Source organism: Mycteria americana, chromosome 6, assembly GCF_035582795.1.
Source record: "Mycteria americana isolate JAX WOST 10 ecotype Jacksonville Zoo and Gardens chromosome 6, USCA_MyAme_1.0, whole genome shotgun sequence".
Taxonomy (NCBI): Eukaryota; Metazoa; Chordata; class Aves; order Ciconiiformes; family Ciconiidae; genus Mycteria; species Mycteria americana.
In genome coordinates, this window is record NC_134370.1 from 10,459,262 (window position 1) to 10,479,541 (window position 20,280).

Here is a 20,280-nt window from a genome sequence, read left to right on the forward strand (position 1 = left end):
GATGCTATGAGAGAAGCGGAAAGTTGAGCGACAGCCGTGGTGACGAAGCTGCGGAACCGAATGCGCTGCTGCGGCGGCGAACGGCTGAGGAGAGGCGCCCGCCCGCGATCCTGGGCAGCGGCGGAGGCTGCAGGGAGGCAGCCGCCCTCGGTGCCCGCGGCGGGACCTAGGCGCGGGGCCCTTCCCGTGTCGGCCTTCGCCGTGCGGTGACTCCCGGCAGCGATCCCGTAGCTGAATTCTTCCTCGTTTTCTTTGAAAATCTTCCTGCTTCGGGGCAGCGAGGTGGCAGTCAGGGGAGCGGGGCTAGCTGGGCTTCACCTTCCGCGGCCGGGTTAGGTGCTTACGAGAGGGACAGCTGAAGGAAATGTCTGACCCTGCAAGTCGTTCTGCATCTTACAGTCTCGGGTTTTCCCGTTTAACAGGAGTAATTACAAATATTAAAAGAAACGCTCATTAAATTATCTTTAGGATCGGATCCACCATGCTTCTGTCCCATCATGGACTGCTGTTTGGTTTGTGGCCCAGTGTTGCTTTTTTAAAATGGAGTTCAGGTGCTTTTCTTCAGATAGTGAAGGGGGGAGAGAAGAGAAAACATATTAGCAGAAGGAAAGATAGATTTGTGAACTGTTGCTTAAAAGCAAGGAGAATATTTGATGTGTTGCCATGTCTGAAGATGCTTTATTGGAAGAGGACATTTGGGAGTACAAATCCATTAGGAAGCAAAAGCATCAGAGTAATTCAGAGAGCATCTCTACACCTGTGCAGAAAGTAAGTGATGGCAAGTGCAGGCCAAAAAGAAAGAGAAATAGAAATAAAAAAAAATCCATAGAAAAGCCTGATACGCTTCAGAAAACTGAACAGAGATCAAGGCCAAATCAGGATGTAGATCAATGTAAAGATGACAGTAGTGTGCACTCCCAGGAAAGCGTGAGTAGCCTGACGGAACAGAGCTCACAAAATGCAAAGCCCGTTCATGATGGATACTGTCCGAGCTGCCAGATGCCTTTCTCTTTGCTATTGGTCCAGACACCTCGATGGCACGTTGCGGAATGTTTGGATACTCCAGGATCCATTGAAAAAGGTATGAATAGAGTAAGAAAAAAGCCTTCAGAGAAAAGTTAAAAGCTCCTCACACAATGTTGGTGTAAACCTTGGTTTTCATATTTAGTTCAAAATCTGAGATGGTGGTTGGTATGATTTTTAGAATGTTATTACTGACAATTTATCAGTAATGTTTGCATATGAGATTTTTGGTTTTTTTGTGAAGAACATGGAAATCTGACATGAAAATCTTGTATCAGAATCTAATCTCAAAACTTTGTAGAGTAGTGATAAAGGTTCAAGGTTGTTTATCAAGCTCCAGTTTCAGTAGTTTATTGAAGACATTGAAGGTGCGTATTTACCATTTTAAAATAATGGAACCTGTTTCAATTACTAAGTCAGCGTCAGTAAAAAAACCTCCTTCAATTAAGAGGCTGCTAGTTTTGACACTGAATTTCTTTCTCCTTAGGTATAAATTTTATTATCCTGTATCCATGTTGCGATATGACTTGTCCAATTGTCTATGGATGGTTGTAAGCTGAAATCAGTCTGTTAGGCTTACTTGAAATGTTAGCCCCTTGATCCAGTATGCTTTAGAAATTTTATATAGAATTATACATGAACATTCCAGTATCATAAGACAATGCAATTTTGAGTTCCATACGAGAGGGATAAAACTGACTCATTCCAATTGCTAGTTTCGTGTATGGAAATACCATGTCTGAACAGATCCAGGTATCCAACTTATGTTCTTAATACACCTCATAACTTTTGAAAAACAGAAAGCATACAGTCAGGAAACTTGAGTAAAGGCTGTTCAGGTAACACAGTCACTTTCTTTTTATATCTTTGTAACTTTCCTTGAAGTTTCTTCTTCAGAACAATGAAATGTGAGCCCCTTGAATCCTGATTTTGGCAGTGGTTTAAATTAAGGCAGATGTGTTAACACCTCATTTCCATCTCTTACTCCCATAATTAACAGATGAAAAATCCTTCTGATTGATTTATGCATTCACCATAAAATCCTCAAAAGTTAGGCTAGCAAACTCTCAACAAAAAAGTCTTAGGGAACAGCCACAGCTTTTTTGCTGGCATCTGAATCCTGAATACTTTTTTCACATAAGTAAATACATGACTTTTTTTTTTTTTTTATTTAATGTGTAACCCAGCAGACAATTTGAAATGGAATTTCAGGTTAATTGAGAACTGAGATTTGCTTTGTTTTGGAACATGTCTACTGGCCTTTTCTGGTGCTACTGCTCTGAGCTCATTGCTTGCATGTGAGACAATTCTAAACTGGAAGCCATATGATTACATTAGCACAGTATTGAAACAGGGTTAAGTCCTCTTGTTGTTAGAGGGCTGTATTAATTCAGGCATAGTGCTGTATTAGCAGCAGCTGGTTGGTTTTAGGTTGGTTTTAGGTTGGAAGCATTCTCATTTCTAGCCAGCTCAGGGCAGGAGGTCTTGGCAGCTTGAAAATTACTTTTTACTTGTGTGTTCTGGCCTCCAATAGCTGCATTTATAAGAAAAAGCTTTTAAATTGTGTGTCATGTGTTATTTTTATTTTAATAATTATGCCAACTGTATTTGCAAATATATTAACGTTGCTTCTCTGTTTAACTGTTTTCATAGAGTGTCCTGATGGTTTACTGTGCACTTCCACCATTCCATCCCACTACAAGCGCTATAGCCATTTTCTACTTGCAGCAAGCAGGGCAGGAGATTATCTTGTAAGCTCTTCAGGAAACACTTTGGAGAGGAAGGTGACGTATTCTACTGCTGCAAAGCCCAGCTGTTCCCCAAGTCATGTAGAGGAAATTTCACAGAATGAGAAACCATCTGATAATGTAAAAAACGTCCCAAACGATGACTGTACATTGATGGTACAGAATTCACTGCAACTGAAGTCTCTAAATATAATCAGTGAAAGTACTTCCTCTTTTGCAGATACTCAAAAGCCTCAACAGACATGTCAGTTTACACAGACCACAGATAATAGTTGTAAATTTGAATTTTATGACTTTGCATCCTCTCAAGAAACTGGAACAGAAGATCTGTGTAGTCAGAAAGATACAAGTCAGCCAAGTCTACTACAGTCAAAAGCTGACTTCAGTGACTGTGAAATTTCTTACTCTCCACTGAGTACTTTTGAGGAAAGTGAAGAGGAAACTGAGGAAGAGGAGAAGAAAGTAAAAATATCACAAAATAAATTATTCAAAGTCCAGAACTTTGGAGATGAAGAACCCAATTCTGTGGTGTTTAAAACATTTGATGGAGTTTTCTCACAGCAGGACTCTCAGTGTAAGCATGCCAAAATGGGAAATTTCATAATAAAAAAAAACCACTGTGAGGAAGTAAATACACTGAACCATCTAGATCATAGTGTAAAAACCGTTTCTCAGAGTCACATGAACAACAAGTTCTGTAATTCAGCACATGTAGATAATCAGCATCAGCAAGAAGTACTAGCCAGTGGATCCTCTTTTCCTTTTGATTGCGAGGAGGTTGAACAACCAGAATTTATTTCCTCTGCTGCTAAAGCAGGTAACACAGAGTCAGAAGATACTGGTGCTTGTGCTTTGGATTCTGCGTACATGAGTTTTACTAAGACATCATCACTGCTAGTCAGAGAAGGTACTGGGTCTCTTCTGACACAGAAAAGTAATGTTTTGAGGGACCCAAGTAACGTTTTAACTAATACAGATAAAATGACTGCCAATGCAACTGAAAAAACAGCTTGCCAGGAGAGTTTGCAGTCAGTAGTGGACAGACAAGGAAATCTTAATACAGCTGCTGTGTGCTTTCCCAGCCCCATCTCTAAACCAGTGTCATCTCTTTCTTTAGCAAATATGAATGCCAAATCCAGTTCTGCCAAAGAACTCAAACAAATGGACATTGGTGTTTTCTTTGGGTTAAAACCCAAAGTAAAACAGGAAAACAAAGGAGACACCCGTTTGAGTGAGGGAAAGCAGATCTCAAGTTCAGTAGCTCCCAATGGAAAGAGGCCCAGACAGCAAAAAAGGAAAGCTGAAGGGTCTGTGGAAGATGTAGAAGCAGTTATAGAAAGTTCAAGTAAAAATGGAGCCTTTGCAGATGCAAGTTCTGGTGGCCAACGATGGTCAATAAAAAAATTTAAAGAATTACCTACTACAGGTGAAGGAACAAGAAAAAAACACTGCCCTTTCTACAAGAAAATACCAGGTGAGAGAGAACTCTTGCTTTTTGTAGAGGTTAACTAATTTTGGCTTGGGTATTGTAATTTTTTTCCTAATTTTAGGCTTCAGTATTCTTTGCTCTTCTAAATAACCATTTAGACTGCAGCTCATAATGAATTTTCTTTCCTCCATCTAAGTTGATAAAATCTTTTGTAGGTGCAGATCTCCAGGAGAAGGTGATTGCAGAACTAGAGTCAGTAATGGCTTCATCAAGGAAGTACAGTGAAATAGTTGTCTCAGGAAAATTTTTTCAAGGACTGACCTTTGAATGTTTTTGACAGAGTAAAAAACATCATCAGTATTGAAAGATGGATCTGCTTTCTTAAATGATTTTGATTATAGCCCTTGTTAATATTCACTCCTAATTCCTGAATTTAATCTTTTACATTGCTTCAGTTGTGCCTGAAAATAGGGCTGTCAATAGCAATTATTTCCTTACACTAAGTTAAAAAAATTTAGTTTAATTTTGTATTTGAAATTCACAAGTATTAGAAATATGAAGTAGTACAACTGTGAAAACAAAGAAATGAAAACCAAGCAGAAGAATTTAGCTAAGGAAACAGCCAAGAATTTCTCAGACTCTCCTCAAGCAATTACATAAAATACAGGATGATGGATCAGTGGCTTAAAAAGCTTCAAGTCCTCACAGTTCTGTTTATCACTAAAGGACTGTCTTAGTCTTAAGTAGGTATTTGAGGAAGCCAAATAGAAATATGTTAGTGATCCTAAGTGCCAAGCTCCTGCTTGAAGACTGACCTCTAAGTCTTTGTGGGGTTATACCAGTATCATGGTTTCCATGGGCTTAGAGATTTTTCCATATATAATAAATTTGAAGAGCAGAATCCTATGCCTGCAATGCAATTTTAAAGTTGCTTTGTTATTATCTGTATTATCTTTGTTCCGAATTTTGTTACTACTTTTGAAGTATATTTGACTGTATATTGATGTTTATCCCCATGGCCTAGTATAATTCAGCCTCCCTGACGTTTTGAGTCTGGTACCTCAAACACTTAGGGATTTTTTGGTTTGTGATTTTTAATTAGCAGACTGCTATTTTTTTTGGAGTTGCAAATACTTGAAGTTCTAGCCTCAAGTAAGTAGAACTATTTCTAGTTCTCCTAGAAGATCTGGGAAATTTGCATAACATAAAATGAAAAATATTTGAGTGCCACCAGATGAATTAGTTCTGTGCGCTGTTTGGTGGTTTTAAGAAAGTTTAACCCAATGTGAAAGGACCATTTGGCAGTATGTTTGCATTTTTAAAAAATTACATATGCAGAGAAAAGGGCTGTCTTCTATAAAGCTGTCTTCGTGCAACATCTTTATACAAACAGCACCTCACTGAAAGCATACAATGGCAAATCAGTCACGTTTCATCTCAGCAGATATATTCAAAGACCCCAGATTGCTTGCTTGATAATTATATGGTAGCATGTTTTAAGAGGAATATTAAATGTAGAATAATTGAAAAATGGCAGTTTGATTGCAAAATGCATTTTCTTAAGCTGTAGTTACCTGTTTTATTTTGGTTGGTATTAGATTTTAATCTACATGAACTTTCAAAAATACCAGCTGAATGCAGATAAATGTGTTTTATTTGCTTAACCAGTTGCCATCTGCATAGGATGGCAGCTAAGCAATAGATATTTGGGAGGCCTGTGAAAGTATTTGTGTGTGAAAACTTTGTTAAATTTTTATTTTAGTAAGTGAAAATCTTTTTTGTGACTGTTGACTCATACGCAAACCATGCTCATCTTTAAATGGCTCCTTCGACTGTGTGCAGTGTAACTGTATTACCTTTTAATTTGGAACAAAGAAAAAAGAACAAAAGGAACATTTAAGCAAAAACTAGTTCTGAACTATGCGTGTTTCTATGTTCAACTATGCTGGCTTCTCTTCCCTTTTTGCTGTAGGAACTGGTTTTACAGTTGATGCTTTCCAGTATGGAGAAATTGAAGGCTGCACAGCTTATTTCCTTACTCATTTTCACTCTGATCACTATTGTGGGCTAACAAAAAACTTCATGTTTCCAATCTACTGTAATAAGGTAAGGTTTTCCAAGATTACTAGATATTATCAAATCCATATGCAACTATAATCACCTTTACACTGATGAAAGTAAATAGAAGATCAGAGGTTCCATTGTTGGGTCAGTTAGACACAGTGGATATGTATAGGGGAATCTGGGTTTCCCTTGTAAGAAATTCTTACCCTAATTTGACTGATGAAGATCAGTGAAACTTCCCTGTCTAGACACCATGAAAAAATTGAGGTTTAAAAGAATCTCTAAAGGTCATATAGTCCGATCTCCTGCGCAGTGCAGGTCTAACTTCAAAGTTAGATCAGACTGCAGAGAGCCTTTGTTGGTCAAATTTTGAAAATAGGACAGATTCCACTACATCTCCTCACAACCTGTTGCAGTGCTTACCCACTCTGAAATTTTTTCCGAATACACAAGTGAAATGTCCCTTTTTGCAACTTGAGACTGTAGCTTGTTCTCTTTGTGTGCATCATGGAGAAGAATCTGGCTCCATCGTCTCTGTAACTCTATTCAAGTGATGGAAGTCTGAAATTAGATTCCACTTAAGCCATCTCTTCTCCACATTCAGTAAATGGAGTTGTTTTAGCCTGGTCCTGTGCGTCCTGTGCTTCAGGCTGCTGAATGGCCAAGACTGCCATTAGCTATGTATGTCCAACCAACACTTCTTTACTTATAACATGGTAGGGGACCTGGCCTAATCAACCCATCCAGAATCTCAAAAATCTATTTCTGATTTACTCTGGAAGTCTCCTGGAATGCTTGTGTCCCGTGTTGCCCTTCCAGTAGATGTTGGGGTGACTGCAGTCCCCCATGATAAGATCCAGGGCCTGTGACCTGGAAATTTCTTGAGTTGTTTGAAGAAGGCTTTGCCCACCTTCTCTTCTTGACTTGGCAATCTGTAGCAGATGTTATTCCCCCTTGTTTGCCTCCTTTCTAATTCCAGTCCATAACCTGTTGACAGGCTTTTAAAAGTTTGCTTTTTTAAGACAGCTTTTTTTCAGTTTGCTTTTTGAGAGGTGAAATGCTACTGAAAGGCTTGATTATACCCAGGATCTCATAGTTTCTCTCTAAGCCAGGCAGTCTGGCTTTGAGAGCCTTTGTTTCTAAAATAAACAAAGGCTTTTTTTAGATTTTGTTCCTATTCCATATTAAATCCTTTCCCTGTTACAGATAACTGGCAACCTGGTGAAGAGCAAACTTCGAGTCAAAGAGCAGTACATCCACGTACTGCCGATGGACACAGAATGTATAGTGAATGGGACCAAAGTGTTGTTGCTCGATGCCAATCAGTATGTATCATTGCATTTGTTGTGGAATATTTGTATGTATAGAATATTAAAGATAAATAGATGTACAGATACAGTTTAAGTTTTAATGATTTTTAGGTTTCAGTGGATCTGAAAAAAAAGGTGAAAATACTTCACATTCCTGAGTTGGCTTAGTAACATGCATTTTCACTTCAGAAGTGAATTAGGCATGTAGGAGCCTAAATTTCTTGCAAATTTTAGCTTTTGAAGTTAGCTTTTCTTGCAAGTTAGCTTTTGAAATAGGTGAATTATTTTTGAAAATGAAACTTAGGCTTTTTTGATAATTTTAGCTTAACTTTATTCTTTTTTTGTTGTAATGAGTACGTAGTGTTAAAAATTGTAGAGCTATGTGTGGTTAAGCTTGTTGAGAGGTGGAATGATTTTTCTAGTGGTCTGGACACTTTAGGTTTTGGTGTCTAGTTGGGAACACCTTAGATTTGATTATCAGATATGTTCGGTTTCTGTAGCTTCAACTGAAGATAGTGAAATCTTCAGCTAAAGAAAAATGTAGTACTTTGGATCCCAGGAGAGACAAAACCTAGCCAACATTTTGAAAACTGAACTTTAAAGAAAAGCCTGTTGAAATGTGCAACAAGACTTCTACTGGATTCAGTGATAAAGGGTGAGATTTTTGTCCAGCGTTACGCTGGCACTGTGTGGTAATGCTGTTTTTAAAGTTCAGTAGCACCTGACTTTCAGCCCTGTGCTCTTGCCGTTCTGCCTCTTGGTGCCTTATTTGGCTATGGGCTAGAGGAAGAGTCCTTTCCTTGAAATATATATTGAAATGCAGCACTGTGTCACAGCTGGTTTGAATATTACTTATCTTAGGATTTGTTTATAGTTGGAGAGATAAGATTCCATGGAGTCCTTTGAGAACCCTTTCTGGGAATGAAGGAAGCCTTGTTGCTTATGTAATTTGGACACTTCTCATTTTTCCTGTTTGTCTCTCTGATCCCCTGCTTCAATTTAAAAGGCATATAAACCTTGAGTACAAAGTTCAACTTTTTGGAGAGTTCACCAATTCTGTCATTTTAGCTCTGATTCATGCCAGTTTTTCCTTTTTTGAGATTTCATTTACCCTTTACAGATGATTCATGTCCGAAATAGTCCCACTCTGGTTTTCCAGTCTGAGCAGTTGCCTTTCAGACAGCTTTGGCGAGGAACTGCAGAAGGTGCAATGGAATCGCTGTGGCCAATAAGAATTGTATTTATAACCAGGGAATTCTGGATGGAGGATACTGTTTAAAATCTGAAAATAGAATTTAAAAGGAAATGCTTCAGTAAGTCCTGCAGGAATGAAGATGCATCCGCAATAATACAATTCTGTTGCTTCTCAATAAGAATGCTGCTTTTCTTTGGTGTGCTGTTTCCCCTTTAAATCAAGTAATAGAACCTCAGAGATTGCAACTGAGGCAGCATCTTTGTTGTACCTAGAAGAAGACAGAGCATCCCAAAAAGGCAGTTAGTGCTTGATTACTTTACTGTTGGTGTGGTTTTTTTCATCCCTCCATCTCAGCTGAGAACTCAAGTCTAGCTTGTCTATGGCCATAAGGTTAGCTTCAGAGTTCCTTTAGAAATCGGGAATTTCTAGCTAAATTAGGCTGCGTAGTAGCTGTGATTTAAAATGCTGTTCTGCACAACTTCCTGCTACTGAAGAGTGGTTTATCTCTTAAGGCAGTTTATCAGTATAGAGAACTAACATAATTTGTATGGGGTTTTTTTGTTTGTTTGTTTCAGTTGTCCAGGTGCAACAATGATCCTTTTCTGTCTACCTAGTGGAACTGTTATTCTGCACACAGGAGACTTCAGGGCAGATCCTTCTATGGAGCGCTATCCTGCTTTGCTTGGTCAACAAGTCCACACCCTTTACCTTGATACCACGTAAGTTGTGTTTCATTTTTTTTCAGTGTAACCCTCTTTTCAGTTTAGTAAGACTTTATATGAACCAAATAAATGTAAGTATAAATGACATTACTGTTTTAACACTTGTTAGCTCTATTTAGTGTTGAATAAAATCAGATATTTATTGAAAGTCCATGGATGTCTAGCTTGTTCATCTGTTATGCTGTTACATAAGAGAATAAAAGTGGGTAGTGGAAAAGGTGCTAAAGTATTTGCTGAGATGGCCTTACTATTTATAAGTGTTATTAAATTTTGGGTGTCAAAATTCATACATTGAGTGTTCAGCTCTAAAACAAGAGGTCCATGGAACGTTGGTTTTATGTGGATTCAACTCTGTTATGAAAAGAGGTGTGGGGGAATTCAAAGAGTGAAAGAATGCCAAATGGTTAAATCAGCTGTCCAGGTTTTCATTAGACCTTTCTCTGACTCATGTGTATAAAATTGTTTTTCTGTGTATGATGACTAATGCCCAGCTGCAGTCTTTTATTTCTGTTCCATATGTTTCTGTGAATAAATAATGCCTTATGTTATGGTTTGTGTGCGTGACAAAAAATAGACATAAGGATGTAATTAGTACGTGATACAAATATCTAGCTTGAAAGAGCACTTGGTATTTATAGAGAAAAAAACTGCAGAATTGAGTGTCAGTGTCAGACAAGTGAATAGTTGTAGCAAAAAGACTGATAGATGCAATGTAAATTTTATTGCAACGATTTCATCTGGGCACCTCAGCAGTTTCTAATAAATAGATTGCAAGTAGACTGAAATTATATAGAAAGATAAGGTCTTTTTCATTACTTTGTTATTGTATGCATGCAGTTTTGAGGGCCTTCTTGGTAAATTCAGATGTCTTCTATCTTGTGTAACGAAGTGGTATATCTTGTTTCCATACCCCAGATACTGTAGTCCTGAATACACTTTTCCTCCTCAACAAGAGGTTATCCAGTTTGCTGTCAATACTGCCTTTGAGACAGTGACTTTAAACCCACGTACTCTAGTTGTCTGTGGCACCTATTCCATTGGAAAAGAAAAAGTTTTTTTAGGTATGTAAAAGAAATGTACTGGATCAAATAACTAAATAAATAAGTCAGTGTTAAAAGACCTTTTTCTTGAAGATGTAAAGGGTCACTTAGTCTTGATGGTCAGATATTGTGTAAAGAAATTAAATATATTTAATAATCCTACTGCTAGTATTTTAGTTTTCTAATCAATAAGTTTTAACTTTCTGAAAGAAATATTTTTCTGCCATGTTTACAAACCCTCAATATACAAAAGGCCAATTTGGGTACAAATTAATGAACCTATTTAATTGATTGTGGTGAGAAGATTGCTAATGGCAATTACAAAAACATAAATGAGGTCTTTATGACATTTTTGGTGTTAATAATCTCATGTTGTCAAGAAACAGCAAAGAGATATAATTATTCTTAAACTTCTATTTTGGTAACAGTTTTTCCTTCCAGGTTTATATTATGTATTTCCCTAAATATTTATAGTAATCAGTTCTAATGAAATCAATTTTAACAAAGCATTCCCCAAACTAAAGCATATATCTTCTGACTTAATGAAAATCTTGTGTGCTATGCTTCACTCAGTTACAGCATTAGGAACCAAGTTGATTGCTCAAATGGATACTCTAGAGCAGGCAGCTGTGTACCATTTGTGCTTTTAAGTATATTTAAAGTCATCAATACAAGATTTACTTTCACTGAGATTTAGTCTGTCTTTAACGTGGGCTGTTTGTCGCATATTCCAAAAACTGCACGTTTCTGTCTTCTTTGAAATAAATACTAGTTCACCTCGGTAACATTCTACCAAAGAAATATGACTTAGAACTTACCAATGTACTGCTATTCTTCTCTTTCCAGTTGTCATACACAATTCTGGTGCTAAAACATAGGAGCCAGAGTTTTTTAACAGCCATTACAGGTTTCTCTTCTTAATTTAGAACATGAAACACTGTATCCTGTTGAATAGGGGTTTTTTTCAATAGTAAAAATGATCCAGTGCAATAATTAGGAATATCTCCAAAACAAGCAAAAAATGAACTCTTATAATTTTCTTTATCTGATTTCTTCCCAATTAATCCTAAAGCAATTGCTGAAGTTCTGGGCTCAAAAGCAAGTATGTCCCGTGATAAGTACAAAACACTGCAGTGCTTGGAATCAGCAGCTGTTAATTCCCTCATCAGTTTGGACTGGGATGGTACTTTGCTTCACGTTCTTCCCATGATGCAAATTAATTTTAAGGTAAGTTCAGAAAATGTACTCTGTTGATTAACCTGCTGGCTAATCTTACTGTTGGCTCTTCCCAACCGGTGTTGTGTTTGGTGCTTTTTAAGCTCTTGTCAGATCATATCTATTTAGTAAAGTTTTGACATGTAGCAATACATTGAAAATGAAATGCAATTAAACATTAATCTCTGTCTCCAAACATGATGCACAGAAAGTGTAATTTCACTTCAATGCGGTGCTTGTACAAGATAAGATGAGGTTTGTTCAAAGGCTTGCTCTTTGTGGGTCTTTTTGAAGTAGATTTATGTAATGACTGCAGGATCTGTCCTATTAGCAATTAATATATTGTGACATGGAGTCCCTGTTCTCAGGCTGTCTTTCGCCTGGTATGATGTAGGAAAATACGAAGGATTTTCTGCCTGTGAGTCTCTCTGTTCTGAGGCAGCCTGTGAACGTGGCCAGCTTCCAGTCTGGTGTTTGATAAAAAAGGAATAGGGTTCTCCATGTTCCTCTCAGTTCAGTTTCCATGTATTTGTAATCATATTTGCATCTTTTAAAGTAATAGTCTCTCTCCTTCTGTGCTGAAGATTACATGGAGATAAGGATACTTGAAAATCAATGAAAACTCACGCATAAACAAATACACGTATTGAGTAAATTGAAGGACTCCTCATATATACACATGCTTTAGTTTTTCCACACCATCTTCTCTAATATTTGTAGCAAAAGCGAGCAAAACAGTTTATTTTAAGACAGTGTTTCATTTAAGTTGACTTCAAATGCACATTTCAGTCGAGATTTGAGACAGTGGGTTTTTGTGGTTGAGAGTTTTTGTGGGAATTCCTTAGTTAGGCAAGGTGACTAATTCCTGGGGGAAAAGAAAGTTTTTCTAAATAGGCTACAAAATACAGAATGGCATTAAGGCAAAGCAGCAGGCTCTAGATTAAAGGTAACTTGGAAGAAAGAGAAAAACAATGGTCACTTACGCCTTACGGACTTGGATTCATTTTCCTGCTTTGCTTCAGGCCTGCTGTGCCATCTCAAGCAAATCCTTCAGAGCAAGATGGTATTTAGCTGCAGGACCAGGCAAGGTCAGAGCTGACCTAAAAAGGCAAAAAAGAGGCTACACGATTTGGATGGGAGCTGCAGGAGATAGAACTTAATATCTTAATGGTTTAATGTTGTTCTATAATCTTTTCCATGGTGGGGCAGAAAATGAGTAATGGAAATGTGTATGGATTTATTTTTAATGTGTTGTGTTGTCTTAAACAGTAATATATTTTAGTTTCTTTTGCAGATTTTCGGGTTGTTATGTGATTCTGCTGTCATATGTCCCAGCATGTATGGCGTACTCGCGTAGCTGTACTTTCAGGCAGAGGGTGTGATTATACCACAAGGATGTCTAGACAGCCTTACTTCTCAGAGAGAAGCAGTTGTGTCATGCACAGGGTCTCTGAGAACAGGAGTTTCTAGACAAATCTACAGTGTGCCAGAAGCGATGCCTGAACCCTGAAAAGGGCCAGGAAAGATTAAAGGCACAGTGATCTACTGGACAAGACTCTTAGAGGGCCATGGCTGTTACACTGTACTGGGGCTGTGACTTCATGTGTGAAGTTCTTGGAATGTGGTCTCATGCTATCATTAGTAATTTTGTGTCCATTTAAGCTAGGCATGCTAGGTAGGCTTCCAGAGTGCTAAACATCCAGTGAGGCCAGTAGCTAGATGAATGTCCAGGTGGAATGTAGTACCACTAAAATGTGGAGAATCTTAAATGCTTAAAGATGAGTTCGTATGACCATTTATGTTATTTCTGCTCCAGCAGAATCAGTAAACATGACCTCAGAAGAGACAGTATTTTTAAGAATAAATTATCTGATCACTTGCAATCTCATTCTAGTTAAAGAGTGATGAATGATACCATCCTGTTTTTACAGACCATGTAAATGTTGATGTCATCATCTCCAGTTGCATGTTTTTGTGTTCTGCTGGATTATACAGGTTTTGTCCTGAATTACTGGCTCATTACTGGGAAAGCCAGAATTTTTTAGTGATCCTCATCTCTAAATGCCAATGCCTTTGTTATCTTTTGGGTCTCTCCTACCTCTTCTGTTTTATTTGATCCCTAGCCCTACTCAAAAACACAATCCTATTTCTTAATTTGGGCTAATTTCCTGCTCGTGTAGTTTCAGCTGCGAACCTACAAATCCATGAAATCCTTATGGGAATTCTCAGTCAAAATCTCAGATTCAGTCCTGATTTAGTAAATTGAGTACATCTGTGATCTTCTCCATCTGTTGCCTTTTTAGTAGAATTCAAATAGCCAAACCCTGATGGTATATTATAGTATCTCCTAGAAGCCCCGGTTTTATACCCTTTTTTGCCCTGTTATGCTCTTTACTAGTAGGAAGAAACCAAACCTGTCTGTGCTCCAGGCTTGATAGTTTTAAGATCTGTAGCATGATTCTTCTGCCTTTAAATTATTGAAAAACTTCTCTGGTCTGTTTCTAGATAAAGAAAAGAAAGCTGCATAAGCTACATGTCCTTACCGCAACTGAAGCCTAGTTTGCGGTAACTGTTGATAAAACTGTACGTGCCCAAGGAAAGCTTCCATGTTTCCATAGCTGACTGCTCCCAAGACTAAATCTGGATGCCCACAGCTTTCCTTTCTACCACGAGCAGAAAGGAAATGAGTTCATGGTTTTGAGATGCTCCTGCATATACTTCCTTGTTCACAGGCTTTCTGCTGCGATCAGGGGCTTTTTCTTTTCCTGATCATTGAATCTCCAGATTGCTGGAAAATGTGACAACTTTTTTTATAAAATTGATATTTTTGCATGCATATTCAGGAATTTTAGAAGTATTTTTGCAGTCTCTATGTTGTGAATATTTTTTTTCTTTTGATGGCATTGTGCAGCTGTTTAATTCCAGTTTTGAGGCTATCTGAAATCTGCTTTTCTCCATGTTGATTTTCAGGAGTAATGTCAAGCATGTTTTTTCATTTTGGAGTGAGCTGTTTTATTATTTGTAAGCAACTAGCTTAGCTGTTCATGTATGATTTATAAACACTGTATTGATTCAGCAGAGAGCGTCATTCACCTAAAAAGCCACAGGCACTTAGAAAAGTACGGAAACCTCTCTCTGTCTTTCCCCTAGTGACCGGAGTTTAAAGACTAATGTTGGTACCTTCTGCCTAGAACTGAAGCAAACAAAAATGAATAGTGACCATAATTGTGTTAAATCCACTATGAAAAACAGGTGGATCGGCGAATGTTTTTTGACAGGTTGAAAGGTGATTTTTGTAAACCCACAGCATCCTCAGAATATGCGCTATACCCTAGGTTTTCACTTGGCTAAAGACTTGGTGACAATAACGTATGGTGCATTTCCCTTTTCTACTTGAGCTGTCTGTGTCAAGATGTGCACGTTTCTATACAAATGCAGCCACAGTGAGGGAAACTGTGCTACCTGGCTTGAATGTTTCCATCACTTTTTATCTTCAAACATTTATTTGAATATTGAATTCTGGGCAATTTTCTGTCACTGCATCAGGAGTTGCGTCACTGTCCCAAAAATCTGTTGAAGAAACAAGTTCAAATTTGAGAAGAAAGCCTATCTTTTCTACTTTATAAATTCATATAGTCTCGATCTGTAGGTAGGATGAAAGCAGTCCCATTCGTAATATTGAATACTTGGCCAGGTATCACCAGACTTGATGTATTTTATCTAGGCCTTATGACTGCCCCCCTTGAAAAGAACCGGTACTTGAAATGAGAGTTTGGCTAAGATGTGTGAAGTCTGAAGGGTAAAACTAGAAAGAGCAAGCCATAGGGGATCAGAGGCAGCGAAAATACAGTGGCAGAGGAATAAGTTTTTTGTGTTGTATTGGTGTTGGATTCGATGGGGTTCTTTCTGTTAATTTCTTTTTTTCGTATGCGTAGCTCTGGCTTTGTTGAGGAGTTTGTTTATTAGGAGTTGATTATCAAACTTTCTTCAGGTGCTGCCTGGGTCAAAAGTGAGATGACATGCTGTAGATTCATGCTCTGGATATTCTTAATGGATATCATTTACATAAATCTAAAAAAATTTTAAAATATTTATGATTTTTATATGCGTGGTTTTTAAATTAAAATATTTGTAAAAATAAAACACTGATTGCCGCAATATTGCAAGTGGCCTTGATATATGGAAAGGAAAGATTTTTTTTAAAAAACCCTCAAAGAGATGTGCTACTTCATTGCAATACTTGGTTTTACTCCAGTAAAATACAGGGATTGCTGTGTGTGCTGATGAATAGCTGTGCTTGAATAAGCCAGATGAGTTTAAGTGGTGTTAGGGCTGATTGTAAATTAACTATTTAATCATGTTTGAGTCTTCTCATACCTTATGGAATCCGTTGCATGTACTGCTGACTTTAGCGACACTGTAGATAACAGGCTGTCATGGTGATTGGAGGAGGTTGATTTAGCAATGAAATATATTTTGCATTTTAAAAGGATGAAGGTTTAGAACAGTGTTGGCTAAAGAAATAAAAGAAGAAATTGGAATGTATATTTACAGTGGATTTGTTATAAATAAACACTGTAGTAATTTGTTTTGTGGAAAGAGGCCATCTTTTCTAAAATGCATACGTGGTTCTTTTGCAACAATTTTTTGTAACAGTCAAAAATTGAGGCTTCTGCCACTTGAATATGCAGTGGAAGATTTCCAGAGAACTGAGGTCTTCAGGTCTGTGCACCTCTTAGTTGCTTAGCTCAGTAATGTCTTGTACTAGCATTGAGGTGAGATTTTCAAAAGTGCCTGCGATTGAAATGCACAAATAATTTTTTTATGAGATTGAAATTGCATCCTTGATGTCAATGTTGCACACTTGATTTACAACAAAATTTGAAAGCAGATTAGCATTGGTTAATATAATAATCGTTGCATTTGAAGTACTGTATTTAGATTTCATTAGAGCAAGGGGAGCAAATATGTGAATTATTATCTTAAGCTATGTTAATCTTCCTAAAATGAAGTGTGAAGGAGAATTAGACTGCTACAGTTGTATCGTTAATCTAGTGAAGACTGAACATTTACAGTGTATTAACAGTCATGGCAGCTAGCCATAATTCCTGTTGCTAATGAAATGTGTGTTGTGGTAGGGTTTTTTTGTTGTTCTTTAATGTGCCAGTTTGATGGATTCAGTATGTTGCTACTGGACATTTTACTGAAGGTGCTATTAAATGTGGCAGTGTCACAGGCAGCTTTCCGCCTCCCTGCTCAATAATTTTCAAGTATCTGACAGGTTAGTTAGTGTTCTATCACAGCCTATCTATCCTCCTCTCCCCACCTTTTTTTAATCAGTCTTTATATTCGTAGCAGGAAGGGAAATACAAAATAAAGCTTATGATTTTGAGTTCTATAATCTTGTAGGGCTTTCAAATGGAGAATATGCCTTTAAGATTTTATACAGGACACATGAAATTGATTTTCTGTTTTTGGTTTGAAATAATACTGACTTCATTTTATCCAGGAATAGGATTGTACATTCCTTATACTTCCTCTCATTCTTTTCCTGATCCTAGCTTAAAGAACATCGAAGGCTAACTTAGCCAACTTAGAGACTTTTTCAAGTTAATTTTTTTTAGAGTGAAGAGATGAGAGGTGGTTTCCTTCCTATCATGAATGGAGATGTGGTAAAACACAGTTTAGTGCTCAGAGCAATACTCAACTCATGCACTGGGTTGCGGCAATTTTTTGGGTAGTTCACTTAATCTCTGAGCGCTTCTGGGCATAAGCAGATGTCAGGATGTCAGTGGCACTTTAAATTAACCAGATGATTTTGCACTGAAGGAGGCTTTCACCATCTTTTATCACCACTCAGCTGCAAGAGTGCTGACCTCCAGCTGAGAGGAGGAAATGAATGACTTAGGGGACAAGATGTATAAGAAGATGTGGTTATGCCTTATGTGTTCTGATCTGTAATGCGTAGCCGTTAATATGTGCTAATTCAGATGAAGCAATTGAGATCCTAAGGTACAAGGTGCTCTGCAAATGTAAATACTTATTAATAATTTCAAGGCAGATGGTATTTAAAATAAAAAAGTTCATATCAAAACACGAAAATAAGATTCAGTCTGAAGTTTCTCCATCATGAAATCTCCAACCTTTAAATTATTGAGCTATTTAACAGGATTCAGTATACTCTATATTCTTTTCACAGGGCTTGCAAGATCACTTGAATAAGTTTTCTGAGAATTTTGATCAAGTTCTGGCTTTCAAACCTACTGGGTGGACCTACTCTGATTCATGCCTTTCTCTGGTGGATATCAAACCTCAGACAAGAGGAAAGATCACCATATATGGTATAAGAGTGGTAAAGATTCAGTGCATTTAGTTTTGTGTGGATGGTTTTCATATTTCTATTCTGGAAACTCCTACTGTTCATTGTAACCAGTGCTTTTTCTGATAACTCTTGAGAAAGTGAACAGATGGATCTCTCCAGGAGACATCTATGAACTGAGTAATCGAGAGCACTGTAAATGCAGATTTTTACACAGATTTTGCTCCTGTCCTCCTCTTGCAAATAAAGGCTTTTGTCTGATACCTGTAGAGACTTCAGGGGTGAAATCTTGGCCTGACTGATGCTGGTGGCGGTGCAGTTCCAGAGCCAAGATTTCATTCCATGCTTCACTCATTTGAAAGACTGTGGGTCTTCCTCTTCCTCTCAGTTCTTATTGGTGGGTGGAGTTGAATCTCTTAAAATTTTAGCATTCATTTAACCCAGTGCTTGGTGTCGCTCGGTTTGCACTGATGAATGACTTGGTAACTTAATGCAAATCTGGGTTTTTGTTTTGCCTTAGCTATAAACTTAGATCTCCAATATGAATTTAGAAAAACATTATCTAAAGTATTTCTTAGCTGGAAGGCTTGCAAAAGTATTTTGGCAAGAAGCTAAGTAGACTGACAGATCGCTGTGATTTGTTTCATTTCAGGGATTCCTTACAGTGAACACAGCAGTTACCTGGAAATGAAGCGTTTTGTTCAATGGTTGAAGCCACAGAAAATCATCCCCACTGTAAATATTGGTGACTGGAGAGCCAGAAGCTTGATGGAGAAGCATTTTAGAGACTGGATGATTGAGGGCAGCAGGCATAAATAAATATAAGGAAGAATGTATATTTCAAAGGACGTAGGCTGGAGTGGGAATTGTGAGTTCCTGTGAGTTTTATTTAACTCCTTTTTCCACGGAACTTTCTTCAGGGAGGACTAAGCTGCCATTCTCCTGCGAAAGCTGAATTTGGGGTGGGGGGGGAAACGAAAGGGCACCTTGCTTTCTTATGTACCTGCTACTTATTTTTCCTGTAACTTACTAACTTTTTTGCCAATGCATATTTCAGGTTATTTTTATCTTGCTCCTTTTTCCTCATTCTTAATTTTCCTCAGATTATGGAGATGCCCACATGTATAATGCTGGGGAAGAAACCGCCTCCAGGTTACTCATTTCTGAAAAGAAGTTGTTGTAATAAATGAGACAATACTAAGCTTATGTCACATGCTGTCAATTCAGGCTTCAGTGAAGCTCTTTCATGAGGCAGAGCTGGCTATTGTGATTTAAATCTTGTAAACAAAATTTACCTTGTGAGAGAGGATTGGCTTGGGCTCTTGCAGCGTACATACTTCAGAGAGTGATTTTTATAAAAGACATTCCTCCTATATTCCGCTCAAGATTTTCTGATTTTTTTTTTAATTTTTTTTTTTTTTCCAAATAAAGAACCTACATGAAGCCTGTTCTTTCTGAGCAAAATGCATTTCTTTTCAGTACCATAGTTGCTAATCCGAGAAACTTGTCTGCAATATCTTCAGTGAACGTTCTGTGTATGTTGCTTGTGTAAGATTGCTCTTGCATCCTGGTAGTGCAAGTTCTCAGTGCGTGGTCAAAGCACAGAAGTGGTTCCTCTCCGTGTAGTCTCCCACAATGCATTTGGGTTTGCAGGGTTGTATGTACAGGTTTGTCACTTGAATTCTGGAAGAACAAGAAAGGCAAATATTAGTACTGGCAGCAGAAAGGTAAGTTGCATTTTGCATTTTTTCCCTCTGAATCCTACCAGATTATCAGTGCTGTTCTTTCTATATCTGCTTGGTATTTATGATACTGAAGTATGTGGTTGCATGCAGGCACACTAGTATAAGTATAAGCAGTAAAATAAAAACCATTCCAAACTTCTAGGACTTACAAAAGCTGCATCATGCATAAAGAATCATCCCCCAACCCCCCAGAATAGCTCATCTGAAACCTTCAATGCCCTTTTTTGTCAGGAAAACATTTCTTTAATGATCAGTGTAAGTACAAACAGATCCTTGTCTTTGCGTGGCAAGTTCTGTAATGTGAAGTCACTTTGTTTTATTTCCGTCTTCTGAGAGAAATAACTGTGTCAAACTCCAATGGGAGAAAACGTTCCTACAGTGATTCACAATCAGTACATTCACTGAAATACGGCATTATTTTTATTTTACATAATGCATTATGATAGCTCTCCTTATCGCAAGAACTGCTA

The 20,280-nt window shown here is 37.7% G+C and overlaps 1 protein-coding gene across 2 annotated transcripts; it reads left to right on the forward strand.

The window, feature by feature from the left end:
* Positions 1–175: 175 nt before the first annotated feature.
* DCLRE1A (DNA cross-link repair 1A) lies at positions 176–19,513 on the forward strand. 2 transcript variants are annotated; one of them, XM_075504500.1, is made up of 9 exons: positions 176–1,081; positions 2,677–4,245; positions 6,173–6,306; positions 7,471–7,589; positions 9,345–9,488; positions 10,407–10,552; positions 11,604–11,758; positions 17,946–18,098; positions 18,718–19,513. In XM_075504500.1, the coding sequence occupies exons 1-9, from the start codon at positions 664–666 to the stop codon at positions 18,754–18,756; spliced, it is 2,877 nt and encodes a 958-aa protein (XP_075360615.1). In that variant the 5' UTR covers positions 176–663; the 3' UTR covers positions 18,757–19,513. The 2 variants fall into 2 exon arrangements, with proteins under 2 accessions (XP_075360615.1, XP_075360614.1); XM_075504499.1 differs by having other exon boundaries at positions 17,946–18,087.
* The last annotated feature ends 767 nt before the right edge of the window (positions 19,514–20,280 follow it).

Bases quoted from the DNA above. Each gene is read 5' to 3' on its own strand.
- DCLRE1A (XM_075504499.1), top strand. From the start codon at position 664: ATGTCTGAAGATGCTTTATTGGAAGAGGACATTTGGGAGTACAAATCC. The intron at 4,246-6,172 runs GTGAGAGAGAAC...TTTTTGCTGTAG, and splicing joins TTTCTACAAGAAAATACCAG to GAACTGGTTTTACAGTTGAT. The intron at 11,759-17,945 runs GTAAGTTCAGAA...TTCTTTTCACAG, and splicing joins TGATGCAAATTAATTTTAAG to GGCTTGCAAGATCACTTGAA.